At 46.2% G+C, this 13262-nt stretch overlaps 1 protein-coding gene across 5 annotated transcripts in view; it reads right to left on the bottom strand.

Annotated features, from left to right (window-relative positions):
• Positions 1–7406: 7406 nt before the first annotated feature.
• The window catches only part of LOC140393742 (leucine-rich repeat neuronal protein 3-like), a 229891-nt gene continuing 224035 nt past the window's right edge, over positions 7407–13262 (bottom strand). For all 5 annotated transcript variants that reach the window (XM_072480085.1, XM_072480086.1, XM_072480090.1 and 2 more), the window contains one exon: positions 7407–10654. In XM_072480085.1, the coding sequence (XP_072336186.1) occupies positions 8199–10334 (2136 nt within the window). In that variant the 5' untranslated portion in view covers positions 10335–10654 and the 3' untranslated portion in view covers positions 7407–8198. The remainder of the gene's footprint in view (positions 10655–13262) is intronic.

Below are 13262 nucleotides of genomic sequence, written 5' to 3' on the forward strand. Positions count from 1 at the left end.
CTGTTTCCTCTGTTTCTGTATTTACGGTTAGGGGGTTATAAATAAACAATTCCCACTAGTTGACCCTTGTTTCTTCCAAATCATGAGTCTTGGGAAACCTGGCCCACACATTACATGGAAAACACCAATAAACTTTGAGCCCCATTAAAATATTTATATATTTCAGGCTTAGCTCAATTGTTCATAGAACCATAGAATTTACAGTGTGGAAGGAGGCCATACAGCCCATCGAGTCCACACCGACCCTTGAAAGAGCATGCCACTTAAGCCCACACCTCCACCCAATCCCCAATCCCCATAACCGTGTAACCCCTCCTAACCTTTTTGAACACAAATTTAGCCAATCCACCTAACCTGCACATCTTTGGACTGTGGGTGCACACTTGCTTCTGAATCACAAGGTTCTAAGTTCCAGTCCCATTCTGGGACCTGGGTATACTCCAGGGAGTAGAATTATAGAATCCCTACAGTGCAGAAGAAGGCCATTCGGCCCATCGAGTCTGCACCAAGCCTTTGAACAACCACACTGCCTAGGTCCAATTCCCCATCCTGTTCCTGCAACCCCACCCTAAGGGGCCATTTAGCATGACCAATCCACCTAACCTGCACATCTTTGGACTGTGGGAAAAAACCGGAGGAAACCCACGCAGACACAGGGAGAATGTACAAATTCCACACAGTCACCCAAGGCTGGAATTGAACCTGGGACCCTGGTGCTGTGAGGCACAGTGTTAACCACTGTGCCACTGTGCCACCCCAATACTGAGTACCGAGGAAGCATTGCACTGTTAAAGTCTTTTGAAAAGCCCCTAGTCGACACACTCCGGCGCCTGTTTGGGTACATAGAGGGAGAATTCAGAATGTCCAATTCACCTAACAAACACGTACTTTTGGACTTGTGGGAGAAACCCGGAGCACCCGGAGGAAACCCACACAGACACAGGGAGAAGGTGCAGACTCCGCAAAGACAATGATCCAAGCCGGGAATCGAACCCGAGTCCCTGGCGATACTGTCTTCCTGCTCAGGTGGATGTAAAAGATCCAATGGGACTGTAATGACTTTGGCCAGGCCTTTGAGATTGGCCAATTAGAATACGAATTCCCTGATTAGTGACCCAATCAGGGAACCCCTTTCTGTGTATATAACAGGGAGTGTCAGATCCTCTGCACTCCCGGTGTGGACAGCAGACTGAATGGACATAGTTGTTCAGCTGTTGGGTTTGTAAATAAAAGGAATTCTGGTGACAGGACTTCTGCCTCCGTGGATTTATTACAGGACTATTTCGAAGTCCTGCCGAATATTTATCCCTCAACCAATATCACAAAAAACAGATTATCTGGTCGTTATCACATTGCTGTTGGTGGGAGTTGACCGTGTGCAAACTAGTTTCCGTGCTTCACAACAGTGGGCACACTTCAAAAAGTATTTCATTTGGCTGTGTTGTGTTTTGAGAGGTCCGTTGGGCGTGAAAACCGTCATTTAAATGCAAATCTTTACTTCTTCTTATTTGCCTCTGGAGCGGAGGATGGCCCTCCCCTCATTACAACACCCACTTCCATCAAAACTGGAAGGTGGTGCATGGCGGGGGGCTGCGGGTTGGGAGGTGGGCAGAGTGGCATGCTGGAGACAGGTGTCCAATTTTTGAACTTTGAACACTTCTCCCTGCAGATTCTCTCCCCCCAACACAAACCCTTTACTTCTCCTGTGTGATAGGTAAGGGAGTCAAGGGTTATGGGGGACAGACAGGAAAGTGGAGTTGGAGCCACAATCCGATCAGCCGTGATCTCATTGAATGGCGGAGCAGGCTCGAAGGGCCGAATGGCCTTTTCCTGCTCTCAAGCCTTATAACCCTGAAACTGACTGGAAGCGGTAAAGCTACATTTTAACAAAAAATCACATGAATGGCAGAAACGAGCAAGCATTTTCCACCAATCGAATTCCAATCCACAGGACGCCATCTGGAAGTATAAGGCCACAAATCTTGTCTGAATTTTATTTTGCCCTAACAGGGGGATTAACCTATTTGTTTTTCAGGCAGGGAAGCCTGTCAGTGCCGTACTAATGCTTCTAAATCTTTGTCTTTCCGTCATTATGACAATACCTGCACCACATGTACGTTCTGTAGATATACACTTGTGTATCTCTCAGTGGGAGACAGCAGGAGTTTTTGGTGCGGATCATTAATTAAGACTTTAATTAGCCAAACGTCACCAACTCGACCCTAGCTATTCAATTTCTTAAGGGAGGCAACTAACCAAATGTGGAACCTTCAAAAAGATTAAGTTCAAGGAAATTGCTGCATGGATGTAATTGGGTAAAATCTCTGCAACATTCACACATTCCTGATCCAGCCAAGTAACCAATAATCCATTCGTAATATTCCTCACGCAAAATAATTAGGATGGTTATAACTCTACCAGCAGAAGCTGGGTGTGTGTGGGCAGTTACAATTGCCCAGGTTACTTACACAGGTTGATGATTTCTGCTGTTAACCTGCTCAAATAGGCAGCAAGAATTCATGCCCAATGCCAGAGAAATCCATCCTTATGTATTCATAACATTATCGACTGCAATTTTAACTCAGTAGCCTGGGCAGGCAGCTATAAGCTTCCCGACAGGGAAGAAGATCAGTGCCAGGAGAGGCCAAAATTAGGAAGTTTAAAACTTACTTGTGGGGTGAGGTGGAACTGCCTTGAATTTCCTTGAGCTCCTTCTTCATCTTCTGCCCAATCCCATTTCCCACATCTCCTTACCCACTCATTCACACAACTGCCTTAAAGACCAAATTTGATGTCAGCTTCATAGCAGGTACCCAATTTTGGGTCTGCCTCGGGCCTACCTCTTCTGGTGCTCCCTCGGCCTCCCTGTTATGGTGCTTCCTTGGGCTTCCCTGTTATGGTGCTGCCTTGGGCCTACCTGTTCTGGTGCTGCCTTGGGCCTACCTTTTGGGCCTACCTTTTCTGGTACTTCCTCGGGCCACCCTTTTATGGTGCTGCCTCGGGCCTATCTGTTCTGATGCTTCCTTGGGCCTCCCTGTTATGATGCTGCCTCGGGCCTACCTGTTATGGTGCTTCATCGGGCCTCCCTGTTATTGTACTGCCTCGGGCCTCCCTGTTATGGTGCTGCCTCGGGCCTATCTGTTCTGATGCTTCCTTGGGCCTACCTGTTATGGTGCTTCCTTGGGCCTACCTGTTATGGTGCTTCCTCAGGCCTCCCTGTTATGGTGCTGCCTCGGGCCTATCTATTTTGATGCTTCCTTGGGCCTCCCTGTTATGGTGCTCCCTCAGGTCTATCTGTTGTGACACTCCCTCCTCCCAGTTCGCCTTGGCAGTCCAGTGTTTTCCAATTTTTCCCCTTCTGTTTCTTTAATTTATTTGATTTCTCGCCTTATATCTCCTGTTACCATCTGCAAATATCATCTATTAATTTTAATATTCTTGTTTTACATTGTAAAACATCACACATCATTCTAATTTTGCTCTGTGGGTGTAGATGTGTGCCAGTCTTTGTGCTATTGTGACATTTTGTGTGCAGTGATTTGTGTGTGTCGTGTTTGTGGATGCAGTAAGTGTGCTTTATGTGTGCTTTAGTTTGTGTAGTTGTGTGGATGTGCACCGGTATTTTTATGTGTTTGTGCGGGTTTATGTGTTCGCGTGGGTTTGTGTGTAGATGCATGCTTAATTGTGAGAAGGGAATGTGTATGTGCATGTTTGCGGATGCATGTATGGTGCCTGTGTGGCTTGATGTGTGTATGTGCATGTGAGTGGATATGCACGTATGCGTGTTTGTGATGGTGTGTGGGATGTTGCATGTATATGGGTGGTGTTAGGAAGTTGGAATGAACTGAAAAGTAAATGAATGGATAAAAAAGAAACTGGTAGCTATTTCGCTGTACTGGGCATTCGTGAGAGGCAGATTAACCGGGGAGCAGAGTGAAACAGATACCTTGGAGACTTGCAGTCTAGATACCTAGATTATAGCCATGGCTAGTTTCAAAGCAGAGCTCTCTCAGAGAATCATATTGTGTAAAATGAAAAACAGAAGAATTGACGTTCCAAGTTTCCCTTCTCCTATTTAGGTTGCCCTAGCATTGAACATCAGCGGGGTTCATAACAGTGAGTATGTGCGTGTGTGGTGAGAATGTGTGTGTGTGCCTGTATGAGACCCCATACATTCTACGCTGGGCTGGAAGAAGGCTTTGCAGTAGAAAGCTACTTTGCCTGTGTGGGAATTATTTGCTGGATTTGGCTCACAGTGTTAAAACCTATGGGATGTTGTTTTGGGGAAGGTGTATTATGGCAGTGTAGGAAAGTAGATATATATGGATTGGGGGTTAATTTAAGTATACTGCCTGGGTAACCATTGTTGTAGTTGATTGTAAATGCTGTTTTGTACTGGGGACTTTCATGTTGTGTGTCTTAAAGTTTAATGAATGTTTTGATATTTGAATAATTTACAACAAGACTGACCCCTTTCCTCACTGGGCTTCATCTCTTTTCTCACATAATTTTCCAAATTACAAAAATAATTGGTTAAGAACCGACGTTCCAAGTTTCCCTTCTGGTATGTGTGATTCGCATTGAAAATCAGCGGGGTTCATAACAGTGGATATGTGTGTGTGTGGTGAAGATGTGTGTGTGGCAAGAGCTTGTCTGTGAGGGGGTGTAGGTGTGGCTGCGGGTGGGTGTGTACACAAGTGCTTGTGATGTGCGTGTGGGTGTATGTGAGTGGGTGTGTGTGCATTTGAAGCCTACTTGTGACAAGCGATTTTCATTTCATTTCATTTTCCTCTCCTTTTTCCCTTCTTCGTTCCTTGTTTAAAATGTGTTCCTCTGCAATATCATCCAGTTCACTGCTCCACACCTGAAATGCTAAAGCCTCACGTGTTCTCTGCAGATGCTGCCTGAACTGGTTTGTGTTTCCAGCGTTTTTTTTTCTTAATCTAATGTTAAGTCTGGTTTCAGGTTTGTTAACTCATGTTCCCCCGTCCCGCTATCAAAGCCTGTATTAAATAACATGCTCACATCTTGTCCACGCCACTCATTATTTTACTGGCTTGGATTAAGTACCTTTGAATTATTTTCCCCTGAGATACAAAGTTCAGCTTTGTGAATCACCCGATTTAAATCCCAGTGTCATTCTGTCACGATTCCCCGAACACGCTCCAATATCTCAGCCCTGCCTTATTGAAGGTAGGACACACAAATTGTACACAACCTTCAAAAGGTGCTCTTCTGAGTTGACTACGTTTAAAACCTGTCCTCTCCCGCACACGGGTGGCTCGGTACCACAGCGGTTAGCACTGTCGCTTCACAGCTCCAGGGTCCCAGGCTCGATTCCCGGCTTGGGTCACTGTCTGTGCCGAGTCTGCACGTTCTCCCCGTGCCTGCGTAGATTTCCTCCGGGTGCTCCGGCTTCCTCCCACAAGTCCCGAAAGACGTGCTGTTAGGTAATTTGGGCATTCTGAATTCTCCCTCTGTGTACCCGAACAGGCGCCGGAGTGTGGTGACTAGGGGCTTTTCACAGTGATGTAATGTGACACTAATAAAGATGATTATTACATGGCGTAGTTAGTTAAAGTATAATACCTGGCTTATCTCCGCAACCTGCTAGAGCCCAACAACCCTCCAAGAGCTCTCCACTCCTCCAATTCTGGCCCCTTCTGGTGTCCAGCCCTGAGCTCTGGAATTGCATCAGCTTCCCTGACTCTCTACCTAAAACTAGGCTTACTAGAACTAGGGGGACACAGTTTAAAATTTAGGGATCTCCCATTAAAGACGGAGATAAGAAGAATTTTTCTCTCTCAGAGGGTGGAGAACCTTTGGAACTCTCTTCCACAGAGACCAGTGGACGTAGGGACAATGAATATTTTTAAGGTAGAGAGGTCCTTGACTGACAAGGTCAGTGGGGGTAGGCGGAATTTAGAATTAAGGCCTCAATCAGATCAACCATTATCTTATTGATTGGCAGAGCGGGCCTGAGGGGCCGAATGGCCTCCTCCTGCTCCTGACTCATATGTTTGTATGTGCCTATCCCCCTTTAAGATGCTCTTTAAAACCTCTCTGCCCATTGTCTCCTATGATGTGCATTGAGACGTTTACTATGTCAGGGGCACTATAGTAATGCAGGTTGTTGTTGTGTGAAGAGATGGCCCTTCTTGGCACTTCTGGGCTAGCAAGGAAAAGATCTGCTCAGATAATCGTTCCTGGTTACTTGCCAGTAACCTCACACATCCCAATTTCCCTTGTGGGAATTGCTTTGTATGGTGGTCAGTCGGGCTTGGCTGTGATGCCTTCAAAGTGGAACAGCCCAACACATATATGTAGAGAACGCCCCTCCTCCCTGGGATGAAGCAGTGGGTGGCTTCTGATGTCTGTATTGAACTCTGTAAGAGTCAACCACCTCGGTAAAACGAGAAAGAGAAAACGTGAGATAAAACGGGTAGCACGGTAGCACAAGTGGATAGCACTGTAGCTTCACAGCGCCAGGGTCCCAGATTCGATTCCCCGCTGGGTCACTGTCTATGCGGAGTCTGCACGTTCTCCCCGTGTCTGCGTGGGTTTCCTCCGGGTGCTCCGGTTTCCTCCCACAGTCCAAAGACATGCAGGTTAGGTGGATTGGCCCTTAGTGACCAAAAAGGTTAGGAACGGTTATTGGGTTACGGGGATAGGGTGGACGTGAGGGCTTAAGTGGGTCGGTGCAGACTCGATGGGCCGAATGGCCTTCTTCTGCACTGTATGTTCTAAAAAGACAAAGGAGTCCTTTTAACTCATTGGTGGGTAATTGTGGGATCTCTGTCAAGACTAAAATTGGGAGGTCTGTAAAACCAACATTGCGAGCCGTATGGACTCAAAACGCTAAGTCTGTTTCCCCTCCACAGATGCTGCCTGACTTGTTGAGTTTTTCCAGCAATTCTCTTTTTATTTCAGATTCTTGCATCCGCAGTAGTTTGCTTTTATATTATTCCATCCGCTCCCATCAGCTAAATCTGCCCTCAAAAAGTTCCCCTCAAAATGTACAGTAAGAAGTCTTACAACACCAGGTTAAAGTCCACCAGGTTTGTTTCGAATCACTAACTTTCGGAGCACTGCTCTTTCCTCAGGTGAATGAAGAGGTGGGTTCCAAAAACATTTATATAGACAAAGTCAAAGTATCGTCTTGCACCTTTGACTTTGTCCATATATATGTTTCTGGAACCCACCTCGTAATTCACCTGAGGAAGGAGCTCCGAAAGCTAGTGATTCAAAACAAACCTGTTGGACTTTAACCTGGTGTCGTAAGACTGCTTACTGTGCTCACCCCAGTCCAACGCCCCACATCAAAGAAGAACCTCATTCCCTCAATGTATCCTCACACTGTCCAACACGACACGAGGACGTCTGAAGGAAGAAGAAGTTGGGACAAGTTTCACTTGCGACTTTCTTTTTATGTTGCTGTTTATTCAGAAAATACTGCAATCACAAGGGTCCTGTGCATTTCTGCCCGTTCTTTATTAACGCGCAGTGACAGTCAGCGGTACAGGAAATCTACAGAAAATTAGTTTGGTAAATGGTGCAGTGATAGAAAAAACTAGCATCGGCTGAAAACTGCAAAATCCTTTCGCGGTGGCTCAAAGATGGTCCTCCGTCCCCCGCAGTAGCGGGAAGGGCAAAAGGGGGGGGGGGGGGGGGGAGAGCTCAAAACCAAAGTGCGTCTGAACCTAGAAAAATATGCACGTACTTCCCGTAAAAAATTGTTGTAAACCGGCTCAGGACTTCCATTCAGATTTTCAAGTGGGGCTTGGCTCGAAAAAAAGACAGCAGATTCTCTATCGACACGGTCACAAACGTTTTACATAAGAAATTGGATACATTTCTGAACAGCATGATCCCGCTTTTGTCTCAATCTTTCCCAGATTTCCTATATATGTCTCCTATAAGCAGAGTTCATAACCAGTACAAGAACAAACACATGGACATCAGTTGGACAGAGAAGGGAGTTTTCTACCAGGTGGGATTTTACTGCTACGAGAACTGTTAACCCTCTTACGCCTAAAAGAACTGGACGGGATCCGGATTCACTTTCACTTCGGCAGACATAAGTGCGATCGTTTGCCCTCTTGATCCAGTTTGCCCGGTCACCCGGAGAGAGATAGGAGGCCTGTCTGTGGTTGGCTTGGGTTCTGTTCAAAGGGTTCCTTTTTCACGTCAAGATTGTCTTAATTGGCCTCACACAAGTTGTCATTGGAGGGACCCAGTGGCGTGGACTGAACTTCCACCGCTATTGTTTTGCCCGAGTTGTTGTGTTCCCAATGCTTGACGAACGGAGGGTAAATGCCATGCAGCGAGATGGACAGGTTCTTCTGCATGCACAGCGCCAAAGAGCTGTGTTCCACCTGGACCTTCTGCCTCGTAGACACGAGTCCACAAAGACACAAGACGCTCGTGGCCACAAAGAAGGCACAAGCAGTCAAGGTGATCAGAAACTGCAATCTTATCTCGCTGCTGCCAATTGCTAGGTTGGCCTCTTTGGTCCTGATCCTGATGCAGGATATCCTGTAGTGGAGGTGGATGTACGACACATGCACACATATCACATATTCGGCAAGTGGTTCCAGATGAGTCAGGTTATACATGTGCACACCTGCAGGAATCCGGGCTGTGAACCCAGAATTCAAGCTACTATTGCTCATTGTACGTGACCAGGTAACGTTTGAGGATATTATATTCGAGGTGATTATCCATGACAGCACGATATGGTGCGCCTCCATTTCCTGTACGAAAAGCTGAATGTTCTCATTGTTGTTCGGATAGAATCCACTCACTTTGATGGTCACACTTTTCATGTCAGCGCCAACCAGGTTGTGCGCCACACAAGTATAGAGTCCAGCTTCAGAAGTCGTTATATTGGATATCTCCAGTGTTCCCTCGGGGCGCACTCTGTATTTGCCCGCCGCACTGGAAGCCAAAAGTTTCTCACCAGATGGTGTCACCCAATAAATGTCAGGGTCCGGCTCAGCAAATGCTCGGCAGTGAAGGGCAAGTGACTCTTCGATTTCAGTGGCGAGTTGCGAGGGGAAAGCTTCGGAAGAAATGAGAGGGAGACACCGATCTGTCATCTCCCTGAACGGAACATCTCTCAGATTTTGTCTTTTGAACTCTGGTGGGTCCACGCAAAAGGTCGACTGTGGCTCAATGAAGCGAATGCGGTTTTCGTTGGTGTTCACCCAGCGAATGACACAGTCGCACCTGATGGGGTTGCTGTGGATGCTAATTTCTTGCAGTTTGGAAAGGGACTCGATGGTCTTTCTGTATAAGGCACTCAGAGCATTATTGTTGAGCATGAGGGTTTCCATTTGAGGAATGAGACGGAATGCGCTGGGGTGAACGTAGGAAAGTTTGGGGTTGTTGGTCATCTCCAGTTTGGTCAATTCTGGCAGGTTGTCCAAAGCAAATTTGTCAATGGAGATCAACTCCTCCATATTGTTTATGCCCAACTCTTTCAGGTGTAGCATATCTGTAAAATCACCCTGTTGGATCCTTTGAATTGGATTCTTATTCAAATCCAAAAATTTAAGATCTGGAACTCTCCGGAGGGCCATCTTTGGGACCTTGGGTAATTTGTTATCGTAAAAAGAAATGCTTTCTAAATTATCCAGACCCTCGAGTGCGTTATCTGAGATTTCTTTCAGGCTCATTCCACTCAATACAAGGCTTTTGAGATTGATGAGGGGCTTAAAGTTCAGGTCCTCAATTATCTCCACTGCATTCTCTCCAATCATGAGGATTTCCAGGCTGGGTAAGGTCCCAAACCACTCACTTTTAATGGTCCTCAGCTTGTTGGAGTTCAGATGGAGCCGAAGGAGGTTGACCAGACCAGAGAACGCTCCGGCGGAAATGCTGTTCAGCCGGTTGTGGTTTAAATAAAGCTCCTGAAGGTTTCTGAGGGCAGAGAGGCCGCCGCCTGACAATTCAGTCAATTGGTTCTCTTCCAAATGGAGGACCAGGAGATTGTTCATGTTCTTCAAGCTGAAGTCTTCAATCTGAGAGAAACTGTTTTGTGACAGATCCAGTTCTGTCAGGTTGACCAGGTGCTCCAACTCCCCTGGCTCGATCTTCGCGATCCTGTTGCTCTGCAGCAGTAACGTCTGTGTTCCTTCAGGCAGATTGGCAGGAACTTGGGTCATTAAAAAATCATTGCAGTCCACGGTTGGAGCCTCCTGGTACATTGACCTTGGTGTGAACCAAGGCTTGATTTCACAAACACACACATTTGGACATTTGACACGCCAAGGTATTGCTTGAGTTAATGTCACTGCTGCAAAGCTGATAAGCACGTACTCTTTCAGCAACATTTTTTTTCCAATTCTAAAGTTGATATCAAAGCTTTGAGAGTCTTTCAAGGCGCAGTTAGCGCAATAAGGGTACGGTTCCAGTGATATCCGAATGTAGATCTCTTAAATGTCAACAGGGCATTTTAACGTGTGCGGTAAGCAATAAAATTAGAACCAGGAGGTTATTGCAGCTCTAAGATGTCATCCACACTTCACAGGCATTGGCATCTCACTCCATTAGTTGGGGATTTCTGGCAGCGAATGTCGATTTTGCTTCATTCAGCATTTGAAGAAAGGCTGCCTGCGCTTAAGTGATTGATAATTGCCTTCGAGGGCTGTTCCTGAAACAGAATAATAGTCCCTGTTAGTGAACTGCTTTTGGAAAAGATGCACTGTTTGCTGAAATGCCATCTATATGATAAAATAAAGAATTGATTAATAAACATAGCAAACATAATCAATATGGTACTTAGTCCTCAGCAGTGCTACTGAGGCACTTCTCTGAAGAACTGTAAATTAAAAAGCTGTACATTTTAAGTTTGCTCTGAAAATATAACTTGCTGGCCTGGAGGGAGTGTGACCATCAGAACCAGTTTAAGGAGTCTCACAAAGGGAATGGGGATGCTAAGGGAGGAGGTGTTCTCTTCCTCAATGCTATCTAATGGTCTCCACCAGTCGACCCACAAGAGAAGGGCAGAGGTAGGGAATTCTGCAGTGAGTAACTCACTTCATGATGGCCCAAAAGTCTTTCCACCATCTAAAAGGCACATGTCAGGAGTGCGATGACTGTAGCTCCATGGTATCATCCAGGACAAAGCAATCTGCTTGATTGACACCCCGTTCGCCATTTTAATATTCACTCCTTCCACACAGAGACAGCATCTATAACTCACCAAGGCTCCTTTAACTGCACCTTCTAAACCTGTGCCCTCTACCACTTGGAAGGATGAAGACAGCAGGAACAGCACCATCCTGTCTCAGAACTGTAACTCTGTTGCTTCGTCATCGCTAATTAAAAATGCTGTAACCCTATTCCTAACAGCAGTTTGGGTGGGACTACACCTCATGGATTGTCGAGGTTCACGAAAGTGGCTCACAGGGCAACTAGGGATGAGCAATAATAATGCTGCCCACATCCCATGAGCAGATATTTTACAAATTGTCGCTATGTGACAATGAATTCAATAAATGTGGTGATTTGTAGGCTGACACCACGATAAAAATGACCTAAAAAGCTGGCAGACTGTTGTTAAAAACAAGACTGATTGGATAATCTGTTGCCCTTGCCTAATTTGGCTTTCACAAAACTCTTATCCAGAGTAATGTGGTTCGCTATTAACGCCCTCTGAGGTGGCACTACAATTTCTGCAGAGGGCAGCAAGGAATCGGCAATAAGTGTGCCCGTACCGGCATTCAGTGCTCGCAGTGAGAGATATTGGGGTATATTTTCCAATCAGCAACTTTATCTTTGAAATGCTTCGTGCACTCGGGCCACATTCCCTTTTGTGTGGAAACCACCCGGAAGGAAGGTGATTTCTGTTTAAGCATTTGTTTCTGAACCTTGCCAATGGGAAAATAGTGCCGGGAACTTTGATGCTTGTAACCTCACCGTTAAGGGTGGCGGAAGATGCCATTGGCACTTGGATGCAGGTGGAGGCCAGTTAGCCCTTTGACCCTGCCGCATCATGGTTACATCATGGCTTATCTGTATCTTAACTTCATCTACACACCTTGGTTCAACAACTCTTTATCCCCGTGACAATCAAAAACCTATCAATGCTAAATTTTTCATTGACCCTGAGCCTGAACAGCGCTTTGGGAGTGTAGCCATCTGGGATGGCCACTTCCAACTAGGTGCAGAGAAACTCGCAAGGCCTAGCGGGTAAAATGGACAAGCCAAGACTCAGACAGGCTCAGAGCCTGAAATGCATATTTGCAAGCAAGAAGTCCAGACGGTATCAAAACTCCAACCAATTAGCATTTTAATGGGGCCGATTAACATTTGATGACCCATCTTCACCAAAACAAAGGACTGGTACTCGACCAATAGGTACAGTCCCAGAAATTTTGGCGCCACTCCCTGTTCAAGGGAAACACAAGCAACGGGGTCAGTGACTGCTTGGGACACGCCCAGCCATCCAGATCCCTGCCCACTTATTGGTTAGGAATCGAACGGAGTGATCAGGGATCACCCAATTAGCAAGGCCCAAATCGAAGGACCGCCCAAAAGAGCGCGAAAGCCCCTAAGCATAAGAAGAAGAGCCTGCCACATGTTCGTCCTCTCTTGGTTCTGGTAACCCGGTCACGGCCATCTCCAAGTGCAGCAACACCTGAAGCAAGTTCAAGTTCAACACTCGCTACCAGACGGATGAGCCTAGCTGAGCAGCAGTTACTCCTTCGAGCACGAGAAGATCCAGAATCGAACAGCAGCCACTGTTCTCTGACCTAAGCCGGGTGCCCGAAGTTAAGTACAGGTTGTCTTAGTCGATAGGTGTAGTTAACTAGTAGTGTTCATGTTGCATGACTAATTGTGTGTAAATAAAGTACCCTTGACCTTGAACTAACTAACTGATGTTTGGCTCTTTGATCGATAGCCGGTTGAACCTTGTGGTGGTATCATTCGATACCTGGCGACTCGAAGCATTAGGACAAAGACAATATAGAAAGAAGGCAAATCCACTGATTGCCATAATTGGAACAGAGCCACAGAAAGGACATGAAAAGAGTATAAGAAAAGAAAGGGAACAGGAGAGAGGATTTCAGGTTTTCACAGCCCTTTGGGTGCAGAAAGGGATAACCGTGACGAGGGGGTTTCAGCCTAGTTTAGTCGCTAAAGCAGGAAGGATCCTGAAAATCCTCTCGGCATTAATATTCCAGATCTGCTTGGTCTTCCTTCCTCTCCTTCCTGCATTAACACTGAGCTCTAGTTGGCTCCTACCAACCGCTCCC

The sequence above is a fragment of the Scyliorhinus torazame genome, chromosome 17, assembly GCF_047496885.1.
Source record: "Scyliorhinus torazame isolate Kashiwa2021f chromosome 17, sScyTor2.1, whole genome shotgun sequence".
NCBI classification, from domain to species: Eukaryota; Metazoa; Chordata; class Chondrichthyes; order Carcharhiniformes; family Scyliorhinidae; genus Scyliorhinus; species Scyliorhinus torazame.